Genomic DNA, 23918 nt, shown 5'->3' with positions numbered 1-23918 from the left:
TGGCAATGATAGCAACACTATTTTCCCCATGTCAGGTCAGTGGAGCATCACAATGATTTTGAAGCTATTATACGTAGCAAAAATGCTACATAGTACTACATGTGTGTTTAGAATTATATGCCATTATTAATAAAATACATGAATAATGAACAGTGTAGCAATAATGAGTGCATGCATTTAACAGAGGGGGTAATTTTCATTTTCATGGCTTTGCGCTAATGACTTCTGCCCCCAGCCATGCCCAGCAGACAGAGGCACACACTCCAGGAATCATGTTTTTTCCTCATTACTCACTAAAACAAATGTTCTGCTTTGCCGGCTGAGCTTAAGGTAATTTAACCACCCCGTCACATGACTATAGGATAACATTTCTGCCATCAAATCCATAACATGGTGATTTTTGACACTGTAAACAAACACAGCTGCTCCCACAAGGCTGGTGTTATTTACCAGCTGCTTACTGGAATTTTCCGTTCCACCTTAAATGAAAACTGCAAAAGATGCAGGTGACAGAATGTAACTGTGGCACTATTTTAAGGTGGAACTTCAGCCTCATGCTGTTGGGCAAAGCGCATAACAAAATGTCATTTATATCTTTAGTCTTCTGTATCAAAACAATCAGCTAATTCCAGTGAATCCAGCATCCAAGGTCATGAACTGAGACCACCAATGTGACCACAACGTCCAAGAAACCACAGGATGCATGTACTTCCCCAGGAGACATCCACCAGATTTGCTGTATTTCTGGGCAGACAGAGAGCCAGCACTGACTTGGGGTTAAACTCCGGACTCTCAGACTCCGGATCAAACCGAACACACAGCTGAAGGCACTATAATGTATACCCCCTTTGGTCTTGTCATCTCCGTTTAAGGTGTTATCTAGTTACATGAAAGTGTGCCTTGAAGTTTTTATAGCACTAAAGCTCTCAGCACAGCGCAAGTGTGTGTATGTGTGTGTGTGTGTAAATTCACCGCCCAGCTATACGTGAAGGGCGCAGTGCATTCTCGGCTGATGAGGGTAATAAAACCCACAGTGAATTGAGTTTATGCATGCATTATTAATGACGCTGCATCGCGGGTTAGCAGCAGACTGAGGTAGGCGCTTTGATCCCATCCCTAAAATATCTCACGCAGCACTTCACACACAAGTCGGGAATGAAAACTGTCAGTTGGAGCGTTTAGTGGGATTCAGATGTGTCTAAACTCTTTTAAACCCGCCAGAACTTTACTTTTCCTTCTACCGTGTTGACCTAATTCAATCATGTTGCAAAAAACTGCCACATCACAAGCTGAGAAGGCCAGGTTTCTGCGTTGTGCAAAAATAAATAAATAAAAAAATAAAATAAAATGAAGTAAATAAAAAACACTACACCACCCACAAACACACACACATACACATACACTGAGGGCAAAAAAGTCCCATTAGCACTTTGTTGTGTGGCGCAGATAAAGTGGTACAAACGTTTATACTTTCACCCAAAAATCTGCTGCCTCTGATCTCGTACATTAGAATTTGCATTTTATTGTTTAAATGTCAGCTAAATATGCAACATTATGAAACAAAGTTTTTGTTTTTAATACATGCTTTACAGAATGTACAGGTACAATATTAAACAAAAATAAAGAAAAAAAACATAAAAAATTACAAAAAACAAGCAGCATTGGAATAGTGTGAAAGCATTAATGCTGAACTTTGGTTTCAATTCAAGAGAGACTTCCTGGCAGAGTAGTGTGCACGGATTGTTTTTGGTGAGAATCCAACTGCATTCAAATATGTAATGCTTTTAGTTCCAACTTCCTGCCCTTCAACTCCAAATCACAAGAGAAGTCAGACCACCGCCATTAAATCAACAGTTTGTCTGTTACTGATATCTGTAAAATGAGGCTTCCCACGTATCTGACTTGCGTCGCCTAAATCTTCAGACAGCAAAAGTGTGTGTGCAAGTGACTGCAGTGATATGTGCTACAGCTTTTCCCCACAATCGTAATAGCTTTAACATCTGGAAAGCCTCGCCATAAGCTACTGAAGCCCCATAGCTGTTGCCACTGTTGATAGAAATCGATAGTAAGTCACTTAACATTAGCAACAGGGGCCAGTCAGCTATGGGTCTGTAAGGCAAACTGCGGGGCAGAGCCGCGTGCAAATCATAAAACAGCTGGAAAGGAATGGATATGATTGCACACTGAGAAAGTGGTTTGACAGAAATAGATACAAAAGCATAAGGTCATTATTATCAAAATAAACAAACACAAAACAGACACAGAGAGAGAGAGAGAGAGAGAGAGAGAGAGAGAGAGAGAGAATAACGTCATGTGCAAAATTAAAAAAAAAAAAAATCATGTGGCACCGGGATGCAATAATCACCAAACAATGACAATAAGCAACAGCATATTCACTTCACATGATAAATATAGAAAGTACCCACGTAACCGATACATACTGTATCTAAACTGTAGTGACTCAAATGTTTTAGTGCATTTCACAATACACACATTTCACTATTATATGATAGAGTACCTCATTTGCACCCACATCTTGGTTAGTTCCCACATCTCTCAGATTCTCACTCACTCTTTTTCTCTCTCACACACTCACACACACACACACATTCTTTGGAACGTATCATCCTACTACGGAAAGTGCAGCATTGATAGGATTGTACCAGGTGGGGTTAGACCAGACCATCGCAGGCAGAGAGAGGGAGAGCTGGAGAGGCAGACACAGCGCACTGCACTGAAAATCAATCTATGCTCTTAAAATATAAAGGTGCTTCTAATGGTTTTTGGAGTGATACCACAGAGAGATACTGTAAGAGGTGTGTGACCGCAAAGAACCTTTTAAAGCTCTAAAGAAACTTGATGTATAGGATCTCTGCTCAGACATCTCCCGCAGTACAAACATGATTACCTGGAACAAAGATGGGTTCTTCTATGGCGTCGCTCAGAGAACCATCTGAAGCACCTTTATTGTTGAGAGTGTACGCTTGCAGATTCAAAAAGTGCTAGAACTCAAAAATGGTCATAAGTCGTGGCGTGGAAAACATCTGCAGCAAGATCTCGGAAAATAGAAGAGCAAAAACTCAGCATTGAGTTCTTTGGCCACTTGCTACTCCCTGCCTGGTCTGTGGAAAGGCAAACTGCGAGACCTTTATTTTCTGAGGTCAGCATAGTGTGAATGATATTAAAACTGACAACGCCACAGATATGGGCGCGTCCAAAGCTTCGTCACTAACTGCCTCAGACATCTTAGTGAGGCTACAGTCAGAGTCAGCCTTTTAAAGAGAATTAAACCACTGCTAAAGCCTATGCTTTGCAGCCAGGCTGAGGAGATCACGAGAAGATCATCACCTCATCTCAAGAACGAGAACTATACACTACAGTATAGCACCTAAACAGCAGAAAGTGAGGCTGGGCAGGTTTATAAAACATAATTGAGGATCATTACGTATGCACTTGAATATGTTGTCACTGTCATGCAAAAACCTCATATCTCCAAAACTGCAACTCTACAGAAAAGGAAAAAAAGCCATCCTAACTTTCAGTGGATGTTTAGGAAGATTTCTATTGGTCCGTTCGTCAATAGATTTTGACACAATGTGAAGAACAACCACCAGATTCACGCATTCTCAGCAGCCGGAGCCAGAGAGAGCACAACTGGCCATGCTCTCTCTGGGTGGGTAGATAGTGCTTTCTTCCTTCATTGCTCCCATTGTGATGCTGGCCGGCTCAGGTGCCTGTTGGCTAATATATCAGAGCTGGGGATTGGCGGCAGTTCGACAAGCGGCAGGGGGTGACTTCACATGTATCATGGGAGACATGTGCTCGTCCTCACCCTCCTAATGTCGGGAGCATTGCAAGTGATAAGGGGAGTCCTGGTGAGTGGGGGACTTAATTGGCTCAAAAAAACTGTGTAAAACATAAATTAAAAAAATACAAATATGGAGTTTTTGTGTGACAGTGAAGATATGTAAACCAGCACGGGGTCTTTTAGCCGATTCATACTCTTTCTTTGTTGTTAGTCTCTCCCAAAGTTTCCAAATAGCAGAATGGATTCAAAGGAGAACTTCAGAAACAACCAGTGGACTGCTTAAAAATCAATATACAGTACAGCACTGTAAGAAGTTATGACAACATGGGAATGAATTCAACCCTGTAAGACTGCTGCAGACCGATTGTCGAAGGTGCAATGTACCACGTCTTTCTGTCTGATATAGGGCCTTTCGTAAAAAGGAGGAAAATAGGGTGTATATATATTTGGCTTTGTGGACAGCACTAAACATATAAAACGCATTATTTGACAAAGACAGTAATTTCAGCTTACAATATTGGGCTGGAAAAAGGGGAATAGTGTTCCACTCTTACAAGGGAATAATGTACATGGGCCACTATCACCTGCTAAATGCGACCAAAAGGAAAGACTTACAGCACAGGCTCCCTGATGGCGTTGAATGGCTCTAATAATGGACAGGTGAGTTGGCCACTTCTAGCCTTGAAGCACAGGGAGCATCCTTTCACAGTCTGTGCACAAACAAACAGGTCCTTTTTCAGAGCTAGAGCAGCACTAGAGGGCTAGTCCAATGCTTTGGCATACACAAGAGTTCCACAGGTCACAGGTAGAAGGCAATGCAAGCGAGGCTTTTGGAAACATTACATTCAGAGCCTCAACTTAAACCAGAGGATTCTTTTTTTATGGAACCAGAGGGAAGATCATCATTATCACCATATTCTGGAAATGGTTCTCCACAGGAAACCGACACACACCTTCACCCCAGGGGGTTCCAGCAAAGGATTGGAATGAAATGTAAACACAGAAGAGACAGAAAGGTGTTTTCTTTTTTGGCAGAGTGTGAGTCTTCTCAGAGGAGGTAGTGGGACTTATGGGCACACTGAGAGAAGCTGGAGCTGGAGACTTGAGGGCTGACTGTGCTGGGTCACAGTGGGCCACGGCGGGGTAAAAAGCGGCTTTTGGGTGGGGTCTATGTGGGAGGTGGGTTGTGATCCTGAGGGTTAGTCCTGTACGAGCCCTCCTCCAGCCCACCTCTCCTCTGCTCTTGGTTGTCCCCCACAGAGATCCCCAAGGGAGGCTTATGTACAGTCACTGGCCCCTGGGGCGAGACGGAGGGGTGGGGGTCCACTCCACCCCAATACGACCTGCCTGGAACATCTGCAGACAGAAACAAAAGCAGAGAGTGAACAAAAAAGCAGAAGAAACAAGAAACAGTGATTGAAATATGGAAGTTTTAACAAGTATATCTATGTGTGCAAGAACTCAGTTTAATGACACAAGGTGCACTGAACATGTTTTAAAAAAATGAGTGGACCCTTGCGACTTCCGCGGTGTGTCATGTTTAAGCTAAGCATTAAACATGAATAGACAACAGTTATGTTTGAACATTGACTCTGCAGCAGCCATTGTTTTTTTGTTTTTTTAAATAAACTGTAGCTTTGAATGGAGCCAACTGGACTGGAGCAAGAAACGACTGACCTCATTAAGTGATTATGTAGTGGTAATTATGAAAAGCCTTTGTTATTAGAACTGAAGCATTTTAAAGATGTAAAAAGCTAAAGTGTTGAGAAATAATAACTAATTTCAGAAGCCCCAGTGTCCACAAACATTTAGAATAATAACACCAATATGAATTGGATTCCGCAGTTCTCACTCGTCCTGACCGCTTTACCAATGTTACATAGTGCAGTATTTAGGTTTATTTCCATCTTTTCTATTGTTGTCTGGCCTGTTTACAAGCAAAAACACTTCTTAATCTGGCATAAATGTGCTCATTTATACACGTGTAACCTTCTCTCGGGCTACTCTTGTTAAATGTGTGCTGACCGCTGCTGAAGTGGTGCGAGATGCAAAGTCGGGGGTCATGGCCGGTGAGGAAGGCGGCGGCAGCATCCTGCTGACAGATCAGGCTCTCCAAGGCAGCGTCCTCATGCTGACTGTGTTGCTCTCGTTCCCCCTGCTCATCCTGTGGCATGTCCTGTGGCAGCTGGGCCGCGAGTGCGTCACCTTCACCCAGGTAGGCGTATGGGCAGTACTCGCGTGTGCGAGAGTAGATGTTGGCATTGTCGTAACAGTCTGAGCAGATGACCAATGGACTGGTGCCACCTACGAGAGACAAAAAGAAGGAGGAGATCATACTATTTGAACCTGTCACACCCTCATACACATCAGGAGCTGATTTTCAGCAGCTGATCTTTTGCTGCTCCTAAACTTCCAAATACCTTCTCGCCTGCACATACACACACAGACAGCCAAAACACACAAAGGCTTGTAAACACAAACACACCATTTGGCCCAGGTGTCAGTCCCTCTCTTGGTTCACCGGGGTGGAAGCTGCTGCGGCCAGTAAACAGAGACCCAACACGATTACCAAGCATGCCATTGGCTTCCGGGTCCATCTCACCACCCACTTCACCATAGCACATGCCTATGGAAAACAGAACAGTGGTTAAAATAGCCTGCAAGCATGTTTATAACAAACAAAGTCAGCATCTCTTTTTTTTACTGCCAAGCCTGTGTGTCTAGTTTACACAAAGTTGACTTGAATTCAACTTCATATTTTGAGGAAGTTTGTCCAATAACATTAGATGTGCATATAAAACCACAACCTGTATATAATAAAAAAAAATGAATTATTGAATAACAATTCAGAATAATACATAATTGAAAACAAGATTTGTTTGTATTAAAATTAAAGCTACATTACGCAAGAACTGGTATTTTTGCACCTGGGTTCTACACATGTGCTTGAAGACAAGCTGAGAGAGGCAGAACCGGTATCTAAACGAAGCACATGGACTGTAAAATTACAGGAATTTATACAAATATGACTTGGGTTACGCAGTGTTATGCAGTTCTGATGAGATGTCTTGTGCAGCTTGACCAAGGTTACATAGTGCAGTAGACCACTTCTTTGGTCTTGCTTCAGCATGTCTCATTCATTGCCCTTTGCTCACAGGTATGTACCAAAACTATTACACACTACATTCTCCAGAGAGTCTGAGAAAAAGGGTAGAACTGTGCAGGAACCCCTTCAAGAGGATGTCTGTGTACAAATGTAGCTACGCGGATATGATTCTGGGGTTAAAAGGTCCAGAAATGCAAATCCCTACAGAACTAGTATAGCAAAATAATTTAACATAGCATATCATTCATGTTTATAAAAATAAAGCCTCTCAGGTCTATAAAAGAGCATATAAGAAGGATTTCCACCCACACACTTCTGCTGTTCGTTTTTCAACATTTGACCTTACCATCAGTGCCTTTGTGAGCATAGCCGTTGGCCAAGGAGGGCATGAGCTGCTGGTGGCTGCCCGCCTCAGAGTTACTGTAGCCCTCCTGAGGCTCAGACAATGTGCCCTGGGAAGACAGATAACTGGGGATATCTGCTGGCAGGTTCATCTCATCTAAAACAGATACATATACATGTCTATTAATGGAAAAACAATGCATATTGTTAAGTTTGTAATCTAATCTCTGATCTAATTAATTTGTAATCTAATCTCGGTCATTTGACGCCATTTCAAACACCACAAGACCTCAAGGCAACTGGTTTTTAATGGAGAACACATAGCTTCCAACATGTCTGGGCTTTCAATGCTGTCAATAGAAATGGAAATATATTTTTCCCCCAATTTACTTTTAATGAAAGTTAAGAATGCTTTTTCTTCCTGCTGTAAAGTTGTCATTTTGGAGATACAAGGCTTTTGCGGGACAGTAGTGCCTTATCTTTTTAAAGGGATACAAGTTACAGTCTACATCAGAGTTTTAAACCCACATGCTGTGCCTGCTGTGCAGTAATTTCAAAATCTACACAGAATGTTTCTGCACTTGGGAACTCACACAGAGAAATACAGAGCTTTTCTAGTTTGCTTTCAAGTTCTGCTTATATAAACTTTCGGGTTTACCGACTGATCAAAGGACAAAGATGTTGTTTGGGGTGTTGTTTTTTTTTTTCTTCTTTCAACTTTGTAATTTTCAAGGCTGCTCTTTTGCTCAAGTTCACAATCTCTCCTATTACAGAAAAAGCATTGATCTATTAAACCACATTAGTTAACATAACCTAAGTATCATTTCCCTTTCAGCTAACCAAAACCACAAGAAGTTCAAAGTAGTGGTTTGTGACCAGTGGTTATGACCGAAGTCCCCACCTACCTGTGTTGGTAATGCTATAGTCCTCACTCTTCCGTCTCATGTGGTAGATGACTATCACCCACACCAGTGAAGTGCCCACCACACAGCAAACCACCACCATTACCACAATGCCCACCGTAGTCCAGCCATCCTGGTCATAGACACTGCTGGCTGGGTCACAGTTAGCAGAGGGTGAGACACTGAGGTATATGTGGCCTCGTTCAGTGCCCAGTGTGTTGGACATGACGCAGGTGTATTTCCCAGCATCCGCCGGCCTGGCGTCTACGATGATGAGCAGCTGATTGGCTGCTGCGAAGAAGTGACGCTCCGTCAGAAGCAGCGGGCCATCGTCTTTGGTCCAGTTAAGACGGGGAGCAGGACTCCCTCGAGCTATGCACTGGAGAACAGCGGTCTCACCGCGTGCTACTGTGCGATCCTCTAGGGGGCGCTGGAATGATGGGGTCTCTGCAGGGGGGGTCAAGAGGGACAGTTCAAAATGACATTTCTGTTTTGAGCAATGCAGTAAGTTTTTGTCTAGTTTTTCAGATTCCTTTCAAAAAGTAACCACATATAATGGTCTTACCCAGCACAGTGAGCGTGGCATTGGCCGACAGGCTGCCTGCTTCGTTCTTGGCTGTGCAACTGTACACACCCATGTCCTCCGTCTTCACGTTAGCAATGAAAAACGTGTCATCTTCAGGCATGACATGCATCCTCCTTTCACGAGCCGCAGGGAAGTTCACACCACCATCCTTCTGCCAGGCGATTTGGGGAGGAGGGTGGCCCTCGGCCGCACACTCCAAGCGGGCCACAGTGCCAGTGCGGATGGTGAGGTCCATGGGCGTCTTCAGGAATGAGGGCAACTCTGGGAATAAATACATTTACAGTTTGAATGCATAGATCCTGCTTAAACGCATTCTACCTCAGTCAGATCTGTATTATACTGTAAATTGTCACAGACAATAAGTTTAATGTCAGACACTGAGCAGAAGCTAAATTTCTAAATGTTATCCAATATTTAAACACTGGAAAACCACAATGAGAAAAAGCTATTCCGGTTACATCTGCTGTCCCTAAGGTTTCTGACATTCATGCATGATCAAGAAGGCACTTGTAAAGTCATCACATTGGTGAAATATTACAATTAACTCTGAAATGAACTGGAATTTACAGGTGAAAAGTACAAATCAACAAATGATTTTGTACAAAGTGTTCAACAATGTGATTTGCAAAAACATGTTCCCACAAAATGCAGCAGCAACTGCCCTTTTTAAAGGCCGTTTGAGTTAACAGCTAGTTACCAGAGCACAGGAAAACGCTTAGAAATGACTGTCCTGGTAATTAACGGTATGCCACAGATGCAGCAGATGAAGATTATGCTGTAAAACGCTGGCGCACTCCTTCAATGAAACCAGACTATTAAACCACCAGCTGATAAAAGCTAATAGCCACTGAGGTGGGAGTCAGAGTCTAAATGCAAATGTCTAATGTCTAAATAATAACAGCAATAGCAAAGCAAAAAAAACTCCTCTCTGACTAAATTACACAACACCCTCACATCTGCTTGGCAGAACACATGGCACACAATGAAATTACACCTTCTTTGGACACATGAGGGCCAATCCCTATGCATACAGTCTGTGTCTCTGGTTTACAACAGTCTAAAACTTTTGTTTCTTAGCATTGTCTGAGCACAAAGCCCTCTAACATCTGAATTATGATATGATGACAAAATAATCTCATTGCCCAGCCTTAGCTCCCAGAGGGCTACATAATCTTTGTTCCACTCAAATTGGAAATTAAATTAGAAGAGTCCAGAAAACAACTATGGAGAGACAAGAGATCAAAACAAGGGCAGAAACAAAACTTATTTTATAACCAACAGGAGAAAAACTGATTGTCCAAAAGTAACACAGCAACATGAAAGCCCCGAGGAGATGTTTCTCATGCACCCAAGACAGCAAGACACATTTAACTCTGACTGACAGAGAGAAAATAACACCACCTCAACATGAACACCTCAGGTCTCTGTACATACGTCTCACTAACGTGTACAATCATGATCACCTCATCATCACTAAAGATGCTCACTAAAGTATGAAATCAAGAACAAGTAAATATAGGGTTTCCACTGAAATTGAAAGGAAGGATCCTAAATCTAGGCATTTGTTTCTAATTAGGAGGATCAAGCTAATGTGGGCAAAAAAAGGGCATCGTTAATATTTTTAAATATATGGACATTTGATTCAATATTGGGTAGAGGTAATATAACTAATATAAAAATGAGGAAATGCAGCCTGTGAGGAAAACGTTAGGACACCCCCATATTTATTATACTATTATATTATTAAAAATACCTAAAATTAGAATCAGGTGCTGCTGATTCAGCTTCAGCTGCAGATGATTAGAACATGGTTAGAGAGGATTCTGGAGGAGCCTGTTTTAGTTACACCCAGGCATTTAGTTTGGTTGCTCTTGACTGTTGAAGAGAGCGGTATTACCATGTCCAGATCCAAAGAGCTCTCTGACGCTGAGGAGTCTAGGACGGGATTTAGCACAGAATCCAGTCGATGTCAGAGACCTGAGTTTTTTCAGCCAAAGCGGGAAATACCAGCTATTAGGACTCTATAGAAACCCGCATTTCTATTAGTCATATTTTACAAAAGAGTTCCAGTTGTATTGTTTTATTATCTCAAACTCTCAATATTGTTAAAAAGAAGGTCATGTTTGAACACAAAAGGTTTTCATGTTTTCATATGACCATACAAAAAGTCCCATAAAAAACTTTCCAACGAACAATAAATGACCAATGAATGTTGCCACACATTTTCCCTTTCGGTGTAAAACAAGCAATTCTAATCTTGAGTAAATCCTGCATAAGCATTACTGTCATCAGTCACAAGGCAGTCGTGACTCAACCTGCCCACACAGCTTTAACGAACTACACTTTAAACAAGCTTGTTAATCTGTGCCTCTGTCTGCTTGGCATCAGTTCCTTCATTCAGTTCCTTTATTATTAGTTCCACTGTCCAACCTGCATGCCAGCATTACATGCGTGTGTTCCCTGGATCCAAATCCTGCTGTAAAGTAAATAAAACCCTTCTAATAAGATATCTCCACATAAAAGCTGGATGTGTTAGAGAGCCGTGGACACTACCTGCAGGTGTAGTGCCTTGTTTACAAATTTCTCCCAGGCTGGAAGACTTATAAAGAATAATAGAAGAATAATAAATTCACAATCAGACAGTTCACAGATAGGTCTGATAGTGGACAAATGTTTTTTTTTTTTTTGTTTGTTTTTTTTACTTCTGCCTAATTTACACCATGCTGCCTATTTAACATTTCACTTTTCTTCAATATAAAATATTGGTTCGCACACACTGCCATTGGCTATTTCTCTACCTGGCCTAAAAGGCTAATTATGTAATTATGTTCATCAGCTACAACTTTTCCAGTTCACCTGAACAGGTTTAACAACGATATAATTCAACTGTGTTAAATCAGGGAAAACAAGTCTTGCATTGTGGGGAGTCTAAGGCAGGACAATTATGTATATACTTTGCTAAAAGGCTACCTATGCAAGTACACCAATTAATAGCATATCAACACAATAGTTTCTGCGCTCAGATTAATTATAAAATAGTTTAACATCATAAGCACAAAAATCTAAAACTGCCAAAGCATAGCTCTTTGTCGCATATGTATGGCATTGAACACAATGAAAAAATGGCAGTTAAAGGGATGACACTGGCCAGAGTCTTGTCTTATTGTTAATGACGGACAATCACTCATTTCTTACAGTACTGTAATTAAGCAAGATAGTACCAATAGCATGCAAGCAGCAAAAGCACATTTAACATGGCTTGTTTTAGTTTATATGTTCTATCCTTTCAGGACAACATGGTGGCATTTTTTCATCTGAAGAGAGGAAAAAACAGCACCTAGCTAGAACTAATTTAATAAAATTCAGGATATACATAAATACAGTCAATTCTGAGGCCGTCTTATTAATATTGGTCTAGACTTTCAGGATTGCTCAAGACTACAACAGTGCAGCGCAGAAAGTGCAGAAACTCTAAGGTGCTTACCATTCACTGTGAGCTTGGCCTCTGTGGAATAGTTGGAGCCAAAATGATTGGAAACCACACACTGGTAATGTCCCTCATCTGTGAAGTTAACATTGAGCAGGTGGAGCACACTGGTGTAGAGAAGGCGTTGCTCCTGGTAGCGGGCATAGTTGTGCACTTGCGCCTCGTACAGTACCTCCCTGTCCTTCCTCCAGGAGGCGCTCATGGTAGAGTCACTGCTGCTGAAGGCAGAGCAGTTGAGAGTGACGTTGGTCCCCCTCAAAGCTACCACTGTCCTGGGGTTCCCACTGATCTGGGGCTTAGGAAAGTCATCTGAGAATGAGAGAAAGTGAAAGGGGGTTAGAAATGGCCAGAGGATATTCATTTAATCCTTTTAGTAGCAGATCAAATATATATAAGTGATGGTGATTAAAGTAAAGTGATTATCCCAACGTCCATTTTCCTTCTAAAAGATCTGATCAGTGAGGGGCCCATACTGTGTATGACTAGGCTAATGTTAGTGTTCATGTCTGTCAAAAACACTTTCACAGTTTACTGACACTCCTCTATAATAATGGAATAACCTCTTAAGCAATCTCTTAACTTCATTAGACTGTGAACATTACTTGAGACATCTGAAACACAATATAAATAAATATACATAAGACCAGGGGTCACTCACTACAGACAAATTCTTCTGGCCTGACAGCGAAGATACTCCTGCCTGCTAGGGGGGCAGGATGTGCACACACAGCAGCACACGACTGCTGAAAGTGGCTTTCAGTCAGCCACCGGCCCAGCCAGGTCAGCTGGCAGTCACAGAGAAGGCTGCTAGTGTTCAGATCACTGTAGAGGAAGACAAAATGTGTAAAGGAGTATATTAGTAGCATTTCTGTAAAGATGCTTTCTGACAATGTTGTAAAACATGCTACACAAATAAATTTGAGCTGAATTTGAATAAAAGAAATGCAAAGCCAACACGGTCAAACAAGGAATGTACTGGTTTAGAGACTTGCGTTGATTTCAAATTTCACAAACTCATTCTCATATTATAACAATTGTTATTGTTAATCTTCAACCCAATTTAAAAGTCCAATTACCTAAACCCTGCCTATGTGAACTCCCCCTATCCCTAGCAATGTCCCTAACACTAGGAGGGTGAAGACTAGCGCATATCTCCTCTGACACATGTGAAGCCAGTCTCTTTTTGAACTGCCGCTGATGCAGTAGTGCTAGGTAGCCGAAGCTTCAAAACAACAGCTAACAGACCACAGGACCACTCAGAGCCCTTTATCTCACATTAAAAAGAAATAAAGAGTCTAACAAGTTTAAAGTTGCTTCTTCAAACAAGAAGATTCCAAGAGATTCAGAGAAAGTGTTTCAAAGCACAATCATTTTCAAATAAATGATGAAACAGCAGGGTGCAGTGAAGTGCAGAACAGCGACAATAACTATAGGAAAATGGATAGGGAAATCTCCAAACTTACAGTGACTTGAGTTTCAAATGAGAGAAGGCATCCGGGTGAACAGACATGATCTGGTTCTTACTTAAATCTCTGTGCAGACAAATATGAAATACATTAATATTACCTCAATTTATATGTAAATAAATCAAATAAATAAAAACAAACACACACATCCTGTTTTGAGTAGAAATGGCAAATTAGCTCCGGCAGATAAATCTGAATGTTTCATTCATAAACAAGATTCCAAAATTGTTTAAAAGGTAGTGGTGTAACAGTATGCACATTTGTACTCAATTGTCATTGTAAAATCATCACAGTGATCACAGAAAAGACAAAGTAGGAGATAAGTTACGAATGACGCATCCATGCAGTGGACGAAGACAGACAAAAACTATGCGTAACCAATAACTCCAAATCGTGGTGTGAACCACACTGTGACTTTTGTGTTTAATTGGCATGTGTTACACTCCTATTAAATAGTTTACTAATAGTTATGCATTATACAGTAACGATGTGAGGAAAATAGTGAATGAGCTCATTAACCCATTCTGACCAGGACCCCCTAGTCCCACCCCCCTTTTTATTACAACCATTAATGTGAAAATGCATTATTACGACACTAATAAATATTTGCTGTGTTTTATGCTGAAAAGGTGGAGGGGTGAAAGTGCCATAGGTGAAACAGGGTTAAAGATGCAGAAACCCCTTCATAACACTAAGAAAAATAATAAAGGGAAACGTACAGATGCTCCAGCTCCCCCAAACCCTCAAACGCCCTCTTAGTGATGGTCCTTATCCTATTCTTCTGCAATATCCTGTGGAACACACACAGAATATCTCACACCAAACAGCAACATTAAGACATAATGTGTCTCAACAGCCAATGTTGAGCTAGATACTGTATAGACAACGGGACAATGGTTAATAGGTTTATTACCAAAAAAGAAAAGGTGATACTTACAATGTGTTGAGCTTTTTCATGCCCACAAACATACCAACAGAGTCTTCAATAGCAAGGGATATGTCATTGTTCCGGATATCCCTGGAAAGAAAATAAATAAATAAAATTAAAACCAGCACAATATAAGAACAAAAATTGCAAAGTGTTGGCTGCCTACCGCTCTGGGTGTGTGTGTGTACTCACTGCCCCTAACACATGTGTGTGTGTGAGTGTGTGTTCACTACCAGATGGGTTAAATGCGGAGGACACATTTCGCTGTACAGTGTACACAGTACAGTGACAAATACGTGCACCTTAACAAACTGCAATTCAGGAAGTTACCAACTGTGGAGAACTCAGATCCCGCTCACTGTCTAGAGAGAAGGTTTTGTTATGGCATAAAAGTATGCGACTATTGTGAGGCTGTCTTCATGCGCCAATGGCTCCAAAAGGCTGATATAGTCCTCAATAATGCTGCCAAACTAACATAGCGAAGAACAGGCAAAGACATGCCGAAATGCTCGTTTTATCTCTCTTTATAGATGTCTTGACCATTCACTGTAATACGCTGATAATACTACAGTGATAAAAAAAAAATCATTACAACTTAATGGTGCAACATCTGATGCTCAGCCTAACTGAGCTCCACTGAACAGCTACTGAACAGCCACTGAACAGCTAAACATTAAACATCAAACAAGCACATTAACCCTCCCTGCAGTGAAACACACACAGTGGACAGTGAGCACGCGTGCCCGGAGCAGTGGGCAGCCATTGCTGCTGCGCCCGGGGAGCAAAGAGGGTGAAGGGCCTTGCTCAAGGGCCACAAGTGGCAGCTTGCTGAGCCCGGGTATTGAACCCACAGCCCTGTCATCAATAGCCCAGAGCTCTAACCGCTGAGCCACCACTGCTCCTGACTACCTAATGAAAACTACGAAGCTGTTTCACGAGAGGAGAGGATTATCACAAAATCTACTCTACACACATTCACTCACCTGCTTAGACTTGTGGACTTCATTTAAGATCAGTGCATGATCAAACATGTCATGAGAAGAAGGAAAAAGGGAGGGCTTTTTATTATTATTATTGTTGTTGTTTCTTTGTTTTGTTGTTGTTGTTGTTGTTGTTTTTACAGCAAGGGCCTCCTCCTCTTACACCTCCCATGATAACGGACTTGTTTGGTGTCTTTCTGATGATAGACGCATGTACTTTGACATAAACTGGAGCAAGAGCTACCTGCAAGTCCTGTGATGACATTTTAGGATTGTTGCAGACTTCTTTATGTATCTTGCTCTTGGGCTGAACGTAATGGCCAGACCTGGTCATGTTGGCCAAGTTGTTATAAACTGTTCTCCAACTGTAAATTGTTTTCTGGACAGCCTAATGGATGATTTTTAAATCCCTTCCCAGACTCATCTGCATCTACAACCTTCTTTCTGAAGGCCTAACTTAATGTCTTAGGTCATGTGCTGCACCTGGTCCTAATTTTAGACATTTTAAAGTGCATAATAAATCTTATTTATCAAGTCAATGTTTAAATAAATAAATAAATACAAATAATAAAAAGTAAAAAACAAGAGTTCTTACAGTGTGTGGGTGTTTGCCAGGCCACCAAAAACTCCCTCTCCTAGATGCGTGATGCGATTCTCGCCCACGTTTAGACTTTGCAGCAGCCCAAGCCCAGTGAAAGCCCAGTCCTCCAGGCGACTCAGGTGGTTATAGGAGAGATCCCTGATAAACAAAGAGACACAGTACACACTGTTTAAAAGGGGAAAGGTCACCATGGTCCAGCAAGTAATGGGCAACTAATAAGCAAAATATTGACCAATTTACTTGATCTTGATTAATACCCCCATTTCACATTTAAAACAAAACACAAAAGCCCTATAAGACTGCATTAGTTATCTGTATGGTTGTCTGTAAAATGAACATATTTTCACATCTATAGGCAATATGATAATTATTTCAACTAAACTCTGATCATCTTTTATTGTATTATTAATGTTTTATTGCAGCTGCAGTGTTCCTCAATTGTCTGTTAATCATCCTACACGACGAGTGTAGACAGGATGTTCGTCCCGACCATCTAGATCAAGAATTAAACGGTTGAGCCCCCCCCCCCTTAAAACTATCTGTCATTTTTCAATTCAAGAAGTGTTTAATATGGATGGTAGACTAAACACAGTGGATAGCAGCTGTGTGTATAAAAAACCACCACATTTTATTCCCAATGGTAGACAACATCTGCTTGGAAAATCATGGAGATGTGCATCCAGACGGGACTAAGATTCAGTGAGACAGTAGGTAATTCTGCCTGTTTTTTCTCTGGGGAACAGGGAAAACACAAAAACACAGACATGGCCAATCTGGATGGAAATAAAATTGAGTAGAAAATGTAAATGAGCAAAATACCCTAAGATCCCGTACAAATGATGTGCTCCTTTTTGTTTCGTTTTTTTTTGCATATAATTGCTAAATCAGGTATAAATGACCCCTGGGACTGAAAGCGAAGAACACCTTTGACAGCATATTTGACTCACAGTTCTTCTAGACGATGGCAGAACTCCCAGGCATCAGCTCGGATGAGACCAATGTTGTTCTGACTGACCCGGAGCACACGCAGCATATGCAGGCCATACAGCCAACCCTTGTTCAATTCTGTAAGGTTGTTGTGCTCCAGCTCCCTGTAGAGTGGAACAGTAACAAAACCCATGATCCCCTTCCTCTGTAATCTCCACAACTCCACATATTTACACCACAATCTGATTGTATGGAGAGCAGAGTTTGGGGGCATGCAGATGATATTAAACCCAGTAAAGCATTCAAAATATTTGTGTTAGGCCTACCTCCCAAAACCGAATAAAAAGGTAACAGTGAAAAATTAGGCAATACAACACTCGGCAGCCGGTCAGCGGCATTCCAGTTATATTACTGCGGCATATCTGAGAAACTCAGTTATTTTATTACAAATTGCCAGGTTTGAGCCATTCATTTTTTTTAATAAATAAAAATGACCAAATTCTCTACTTGCCCACTGAGGATGAAATTGGTGCCAAAGAACAGAGTAAAACCAGAGAATGTGCCTCAGGTTTTTTAGCATTCACTCACAATTCCTCCATATTGTCAAGGCCAAAAAGAGCTCCGTCCATCAGCTTAGTAATACCATTCCTCTGCATCTTCAGAGACTTCAGAGCCTCAAGCTCTTTGAAGATCAAACTGTCCACCACTCTGATCTTATTGCGTTTCAACTCCCTATAGCAGACAAGACCGATTTCATGCCACATATTCAAACCAGCACATTGAAAACAGCCTGCATTACACACAAGGCACTATTTACAGTGGCATGCAAGAGTTTGAGACCCTGGTTAGAATTTCTGTTTTGCAAATAGCTAAATAAGATAAATAACTTTTAATATTTTAAGTAAATATTTTAAGAATTTGTTGTTTTTATTTTCATGGTTTACAGTTTCAAAATAACAAACAAATCTAAAGTCTGGGCACTCTACAAACAGAGTGCTTAGTAACACCTCTTTCGACAAGTACCACAGCTTGTTAATGCTGTTTGTAGCAGCTAAGTGTCTTTCAGTTCTTGTTTGAGGGATTTTTGCCCATTCTTTTGCCCAAAATGCCTCAAGTCATCTTTTATGCACTGCTCTTTTGAGTTCTAGCCACACATTTTCAATGAGGTGGGGGACTGTGAGGGCCATGGCAAAACCTTCAGCTTGCGCCTCTTGGGGTAGTCCATTGTGGATCTCTAAGGTAGTCCAGTGTTTTTAGGATTGTTCTCTTATAGAAGAACTCCAAACGTTTTGTTACAGTCTGAAGTTTGCTTCCAGAATTGGTTGGTATTGAACACATTCTCTACTAGTGAGATTTCCCCCCATGCCACTGGCTGCAACACATCTAAAAAATGTGTTTAACAGTTGGAGAGGTGTTCTTTTCATGAAATGCTGCAACTCTTGTTGTTACTTGTTTTCATTTTCCTCAGAGTGCCATGAAAATTCTTAGGGAAGCCCATGGACGCTGATTGTTGAGGTAAGGTTTAAGGACTCATTTAGGAATACTTATAAAGCTTTGGCATCAAGTCATAGCCCTAATAAGCTGATTGGATGCACAAACGTTTGCATGGTGCTACCTTCCTATGTATTTATTTTTTCTCTAAAACTAAACAAGGAAGGTTTTATCATTACATTTAAGCCTTTGGGAGATCAGTTCCACTTCGACTATTCACAGCAACAAATTTTGACCAGGGGTGGTAAAACTTTTGCATGCCAACATATACATATGCCAGAAATTTCTATATGATCTGCTATTATCAAAGCAAATACTTCCAGCTAGTGATCACCATTCCTCAACTATGTAACAATAAAAACAAGCTGAAGACTGATTATACTCACAGGACTTGCAGCTGAGAAAGAGTGAAGACTTTAGCGGGCAAGAGAGACAATCTGTTCCTGTTTATCTTCAGTACCAGCAGAGAGCTGATGTTGCCAAAGCAGCCTGGTTCAAGAGAGCTGATCTTATTGTTGCTCAGATTCCTGAAGCCATGGAGAGGAGAAAACATGGATGAGTCTGGGGAATCATTCATGTTACAAACATTTTGAAAAAGCTAAGGAGTTCGTTCTGTTGAAACGTTACAGCAAACTTCAATACAGCTACAACACTATATTGTTTATACAAACCAAAACAAAAAAACGTACAAATATTTGAGCTGCATAGGTGGGAACGATCCAGCTTTCAGCTCAGAGATTGAATTGGAGCTCAGATCCAGACTTTCCAGAGATGTATAAGGCAGAAGCTGCTCCGCCACAACTTCAGCAATCCGGTTATGAATACTAAATACATACACAAACAGGAAAGGTCAGGTGTCATCATGTTCATTTCATCCATTTTCATGGCATTTTAACCACAGACTATAATTTAAATCTGCAATATTTACTTATTTTTCTATCCACTTGTTATTTATTATTAAATGAGGCTCATCCATGCATGTAATGCTCATTATGTGCCAACATAACAAGAACAACAATGTTCCTGAAGTTTCATAAAAGACAAGAGTAACTTACAGCGACAGCACAGTGATGTTTGACGACGCGTCTCCGAGAAAAGGCACACCTGATAGCTCATTGTGATTCATAGACCTGAAAGGAAAGAAATAAACAGAACACTTTAAATCAAAATACACTATATGGACAAAATTATTGGGACATCTGCTCATTCATTGTTTTTTTTTAAGGGTCTTAAAAAAGAGGTTTATCTTGTTTTTGTACAAGTAACTGTCTCTACTGTCCAGGGAAGACGACTTTCTACCAGATTTTGGAGCATTGCTGTGAGAATTTGATTGCATTCAGCAACAAGAGAATTAGTGAGAATGCCGAATGATCACCACTCCTGAACTTATACCAAAAGTACTGAATGAAGCACCAACCATCATTACAGAGAACACAGCTCCACAGCTCAATGCTGGGGTCTTTATACCCCTCTAGCTTATGCCTGGCATTGGAATAGTGCCAATAGGTTCATGTTTATCTCCAGAGTGTCCTATTCTATTGGCAGTACTTCACTACAGAAACTAGACAAGCTGTGTGTGTATAGATTTGCACAAATGTATCAGCAATGGGTGCAACTTCAAGTAGATGAATGCATTAATTAGAAGAGGTGTCCATAAATAAATAGCTCTCCCAAGAGAGCCGTTTTGCTCTGAATGTACTGATCTTGATTAACGACCTGAGATGAAAGTAGGAAAAGTAAGAAAAGTAAAGTCAACAACAGCAGGATGTTGGTGGGACTGCACAATATAGGCTGACAATGCAATTTTCTTTTTCTGCAATATATATTGTGACATTTTCACCAGAAGTCAAAGATCCAAAATCTCAAGTAAACAATACTGGGCAGATATAATCTGCCTCTGATAGAGATGTCATGAAAATGAAAGAAGTGCTGATTTTCGTTTTGTTTAAGCAGAAGAAAGTAGTAGCATGATGTGTGTGTGTCAATTTGACATTGCATATGACACTGCAGGTCCTGCAGTGTAACTATTGCTCTAGTGCACATTGTGATGCAGCCATGCTACAGCAGGTTAATGGCAGCTAGTGGATGCAGGTATCAAACCCACAACCCTATGACAACAACAAGAAAACCCTATTGACCATGTGTGTTGGACACTCACACATACCCACTAGTGAGCACACGTGCCTGGAGCGGTGGGCAGCCATCGCTGCAGCACCCAGGGAGCAGAGAAGGTTAATAGCCTTGCTGAAGGACCCAACAGGGGCAGCCCACCAAGCCTGGGTATCAAACCCACTATCCTGTCATTAATAGCCCTGTGCTCTCACCGCTGAGCCACCATGACAAACTTGTGACTCTTATTACTTAACCGCAGGGTTAAGGGCCTTAAACCAACAACCCTGTGACCAACTACCCAGCATTACAACCACTTAACCACAGATCTAAGGGCCTTCTGCAAGAGCTCAACAGTAGCACTTGGGGGACATGGGTATCGAACCAACAACCTTGTGACCTACTACACAGCACTCCAACCACTTATCCACAGGTGTAAATGCCTTGCTCAAGGGCCCAAAGGTATAGCACATAGATAGCTCAGTATGATTCACAGACCTGAGAGGAATAAATAAACAGTACACCCTGAAGTCAAGATACACTATATGGACACAATTATTTGGACACCTGCTTATGCATTGTTCTGAGTCTTAAAAAAGGTTATCTTGCTTTTGTAGGAGTAACTGTCTCTACTGTCTAGGGAAGAAGGCTTTCTACTTGATTTTGGAGCACTGCCGGGAGGATCCAGAGGCTTACCACTTAACCACAGGGCTAAGGGCCTTGCCCAAGAGGGTATTGAACCAACAACCTTGTGACCAACTACCCAGCACTCCAACCATTAAACCGCAGGTTAATTACAAACTACTAGTATAATAACTTTGTGCTAATGTTTTGTATACTGGACAGCACTACATCCAATAATCTAATCAGGGTCATGATCATGTTGTTTTTTTTTTTTTACTCAGAAAAGCCTGTCCTGGTGTAAACTACCATGATTCTGTCACATTACTTACCTCGAATAGCACAGAAAATAACAAAGGAAGCAAACATAGTACATGCACATTTGTGTAGCAGTAAAAGTTGGTGAAGTTCAGCCAACAGTGCTGTGCTGTGCCTCTCTGCACGTTTAGGATCAGATCAGATCAGATGGCCTTCAGAAGCATGTCAACAGATTCCGGCCAGCTCGGCCTGTTACTTACACATGGGTGATCCAAGCTGGGACAGGGAGTGGGGGAGAGGACAGTCTTTTCCGACTGCAATCCAAGATCTCTGCATCTGGACCTTCAGCACACGCACAGGGAGAAGGGCAAGTGTCCAGCAGGCCCTCAGCGCTCAGCAGCAGCAGCAGCAGCAGCAGCAGCAGGGCCTGGGGGATGGGCCAGCCTGCCGCCATTTTGAGTCTCTCCGGCACCTACAGCTGGCGGATTTGTGGCATTAACCGGATAAATTGAGAGAACTAAGTTTTATAACGTGTCTAAGTTGGCTTGCGGGTCCAAGTCTAAGCGATCACCGTGACAAATCTGCAGCAAAACACAGGCAGACCGGGTCTGATCCATCACTAGGCGCTCCGTCCTTCCCTTCCCACTTCTCTTCTTCCGCCTTTCCAATCTCAGCAGCTCCAAGAACTATTCCAGAAAAAAGCGTCTGAGGAGCTCGGAGACGTTCAAGTTCCCATCCAATAACCTCGCATAATCCATAACATATAACCCGTAAAGGTCGTGTACGAGAACTCGGCTCCACGCTGGGGTAAAGGCCCTTGTTTTGAAATGTTGCTCCACTTTTCTCCCAAGGAAAACAAAAGCGTCTTCCTCCGACATGCGATCCTCCGGTGTGCTCCCGCCCCTCTCACCGAGGTTCCCCATTGGCCGAAACGCACGTCCGTCAGTATTCCTCCCTTTCTCATTGGTAGACGGCGACGTTAAAACGTCAACATTACTGTAAAATCTTTAAAAAATAATTATATATTTTATTAAATGCTAATAATAATTCAACAAGCGTTTAAATGTATCCTGCAAACAAAAAAATCGTAATCTACGTGGTTAGTTTTAAATCTTTTAACAATTTATATTAAATAATCAACAAATACTGTAAAATAACAGAAGCTTAATTTCATTAAACGCTGCTACTGTGATTTGTCAGGGTATCTATTCTAAATATAGTTTTTCTTTCATAAACCATTTCTTAATAATACTATAAAACGACAAAAAAACACTAATTATTTTGTATGTGTGCACACAACTGAGTGATACATACATTCAGAACTAACGTTACATCAAATCATACTACTAATATAACTGAATTCATGATATTAATACACTTTATAAAGACTAATATATCATTTCTAAGCACTTTTTTAAAGCAACCCACAGAGGTTGTATAATAGATAGGATATTACAAATAGGACCTGCATATATAATATGAAAAAAATATCATAACATATTGAGAAACATCATAATTTATGTCAACTGAACTGTATAGAAATCTCTATAAAGTGGTGTCTTGCTTTGCCTTGATACACATACAATTATCACTGTCTCGTCTAAAAATTTTTATTTTTACTTCTCAAGGCAAAGATAGCTGATGGATATAGTTGGTCCATCCCATCTCTATAACATCTACTGTAATGTGAAAAATATGAAAAGCAGGACCAGTACAAAAAAAAAGTACACAAAATGTTGACCTGAGTCAATTACGTAGCAGAATGCACCACACTAATTATATGGGGTCACTAATTACATGTATGTCATGTATATCAGCGATTCTGCAGCACCCTTGTAGCAGAGAGGTTTAAGGGATTTGCTGAAGTATGACCCACTGTGCTAACCACTGAGTCACAAATGCAATCCAAAATCCTAGTTTCCCGAAAGACAAACAATTCGTTTTTTAATGCATGTATATTTAAAATCATGTCTGATCAAGTCTGATTAAAGTCTAATTACATTCATTACTTACCCATTTGTAACGTACTTAGTCTGCTGACTCACTAAATGAGTCAGCAGGCTAGCAGATCTGTAAACAGCACATGTAGGTACTGTGTAAACTAATGATGTACATGTGAAGAATGTACTTACAAAATACTATTCCCGATAATGAAAGCGGCTTTTCTTCAGCAGTAACAAGCTGAATAACCCTTTCTGTAGGCATGGATTACTTCATGAGATCTTTATGAAGGTTGTAACAATGTCAATACAGTAAATACAAATGGAAGGAACAAAAGGAACAGAATATCGTAGGTGAAAACATTC

General features: G+C 41.1%; 1 protein-coding gene across 2 annotated transcripts in view; it reads right to left on the bottom strand.

The window, feature by feature from the left end:
• Nucleotides 1–1497: 1497 nt before the first annotated feature.
• lrig2 (leucine-rich repeats and immunoglobulin-like domains 2) overlaps nucleotides 1498–23918 on the bottom strand; it is a 25231-nt gene continuing 2810 nt past the window's right edge. The window contains exons 1-18 of one of the 2 annotated variants that reach the window (XM_072684683.1): nucleotides 21873–22501; nucleotides 19680–19754; nucleotides 19314–19448; nucleotides 19011–19151; nucleotides 17722–17865; nucleotides 17154–17297; nucleotides 16201–16344; nucleotides 14635–14715; nucleotides 14417–14488; nucleotides 13695–13763; nucleotides 12890–13053; nucleotides 12229–12540; nucleotides 8724–9005; nucleotides 8162–8605; nucleotides 7261–7413; nucleotides 6294–6434; nucleotides 5834–6112; nucleotides 1498–5164 (exon numbers count right to left, since the gene is read on the bottom strand). In XM_072684683.1, the coding sequence (XP_072540784.1) occupies nucleotides 4977–5164; nucleotides 5834–6112; nucleotides 6294–6434; nucleotides 7261–7413; nucleotides 8162–8605; nucleotides 8724–9005; nucleotides 12229–12540; nucleotides 12890–13053; nucleotides 13695–13763; nucleotides 14417–14488; nucleotides 14635–14715; nucleotides 16201–16344; nucleotides 17154–17297; nucleotides 17722–17865; nucleotides 19011–19151; nucleotides 19314–19448; nucleotides 19680–19754; nucleotides 21873–22066 (3162 nt within the window). In that variant the 5' untranslated portion in view covers nucleotides 22067–22501 and the 3' untranslated portion in view covers nucleotides 1498–4976. Of the gene's footprint in view, nucleotides 5165–5833; nucleotides 6113–6293; nucleotides 6435–7260; nucleotides 7414–8161; nucleotides 8606–8723; nucleotides 9006–12228; nucleotides 12541–12889; nucleotides 13054–13694; nucleotides 13764–14416; nucleotides 14489–14634; nucleotides 14716–16200; nucleotides 16345–17153; nucleotides 17298–17721; nucleotides 17866–19010; nucleotides 19152–19313; nucleotides 19449–19679; nucleotides 19755–21872; nucleotides 22502–23918 lie in introns of those variants that run through there. The other variant, XM_072684684.1, reaches the window with a different exon arrangement.

Source organism: Salminus brasiliensis, chromosome 7 (assembly GCF_030463535.1).
Source record: "Salminus brasiliensis chromosome 7, fSalBra1.hap2, whole genome shotgun sequence".
Taxonomy (NCBI): Eukaryota; Metazoa; Chordata; class Actinopteri; order Characiformes; family Bryconidae; genus Salminus; species Salminus brasiliensis.
Note: the sequence above shows the minus strand (reverse complement) of the source record. Positions and strands in the feature narration are given on the sequence as shown.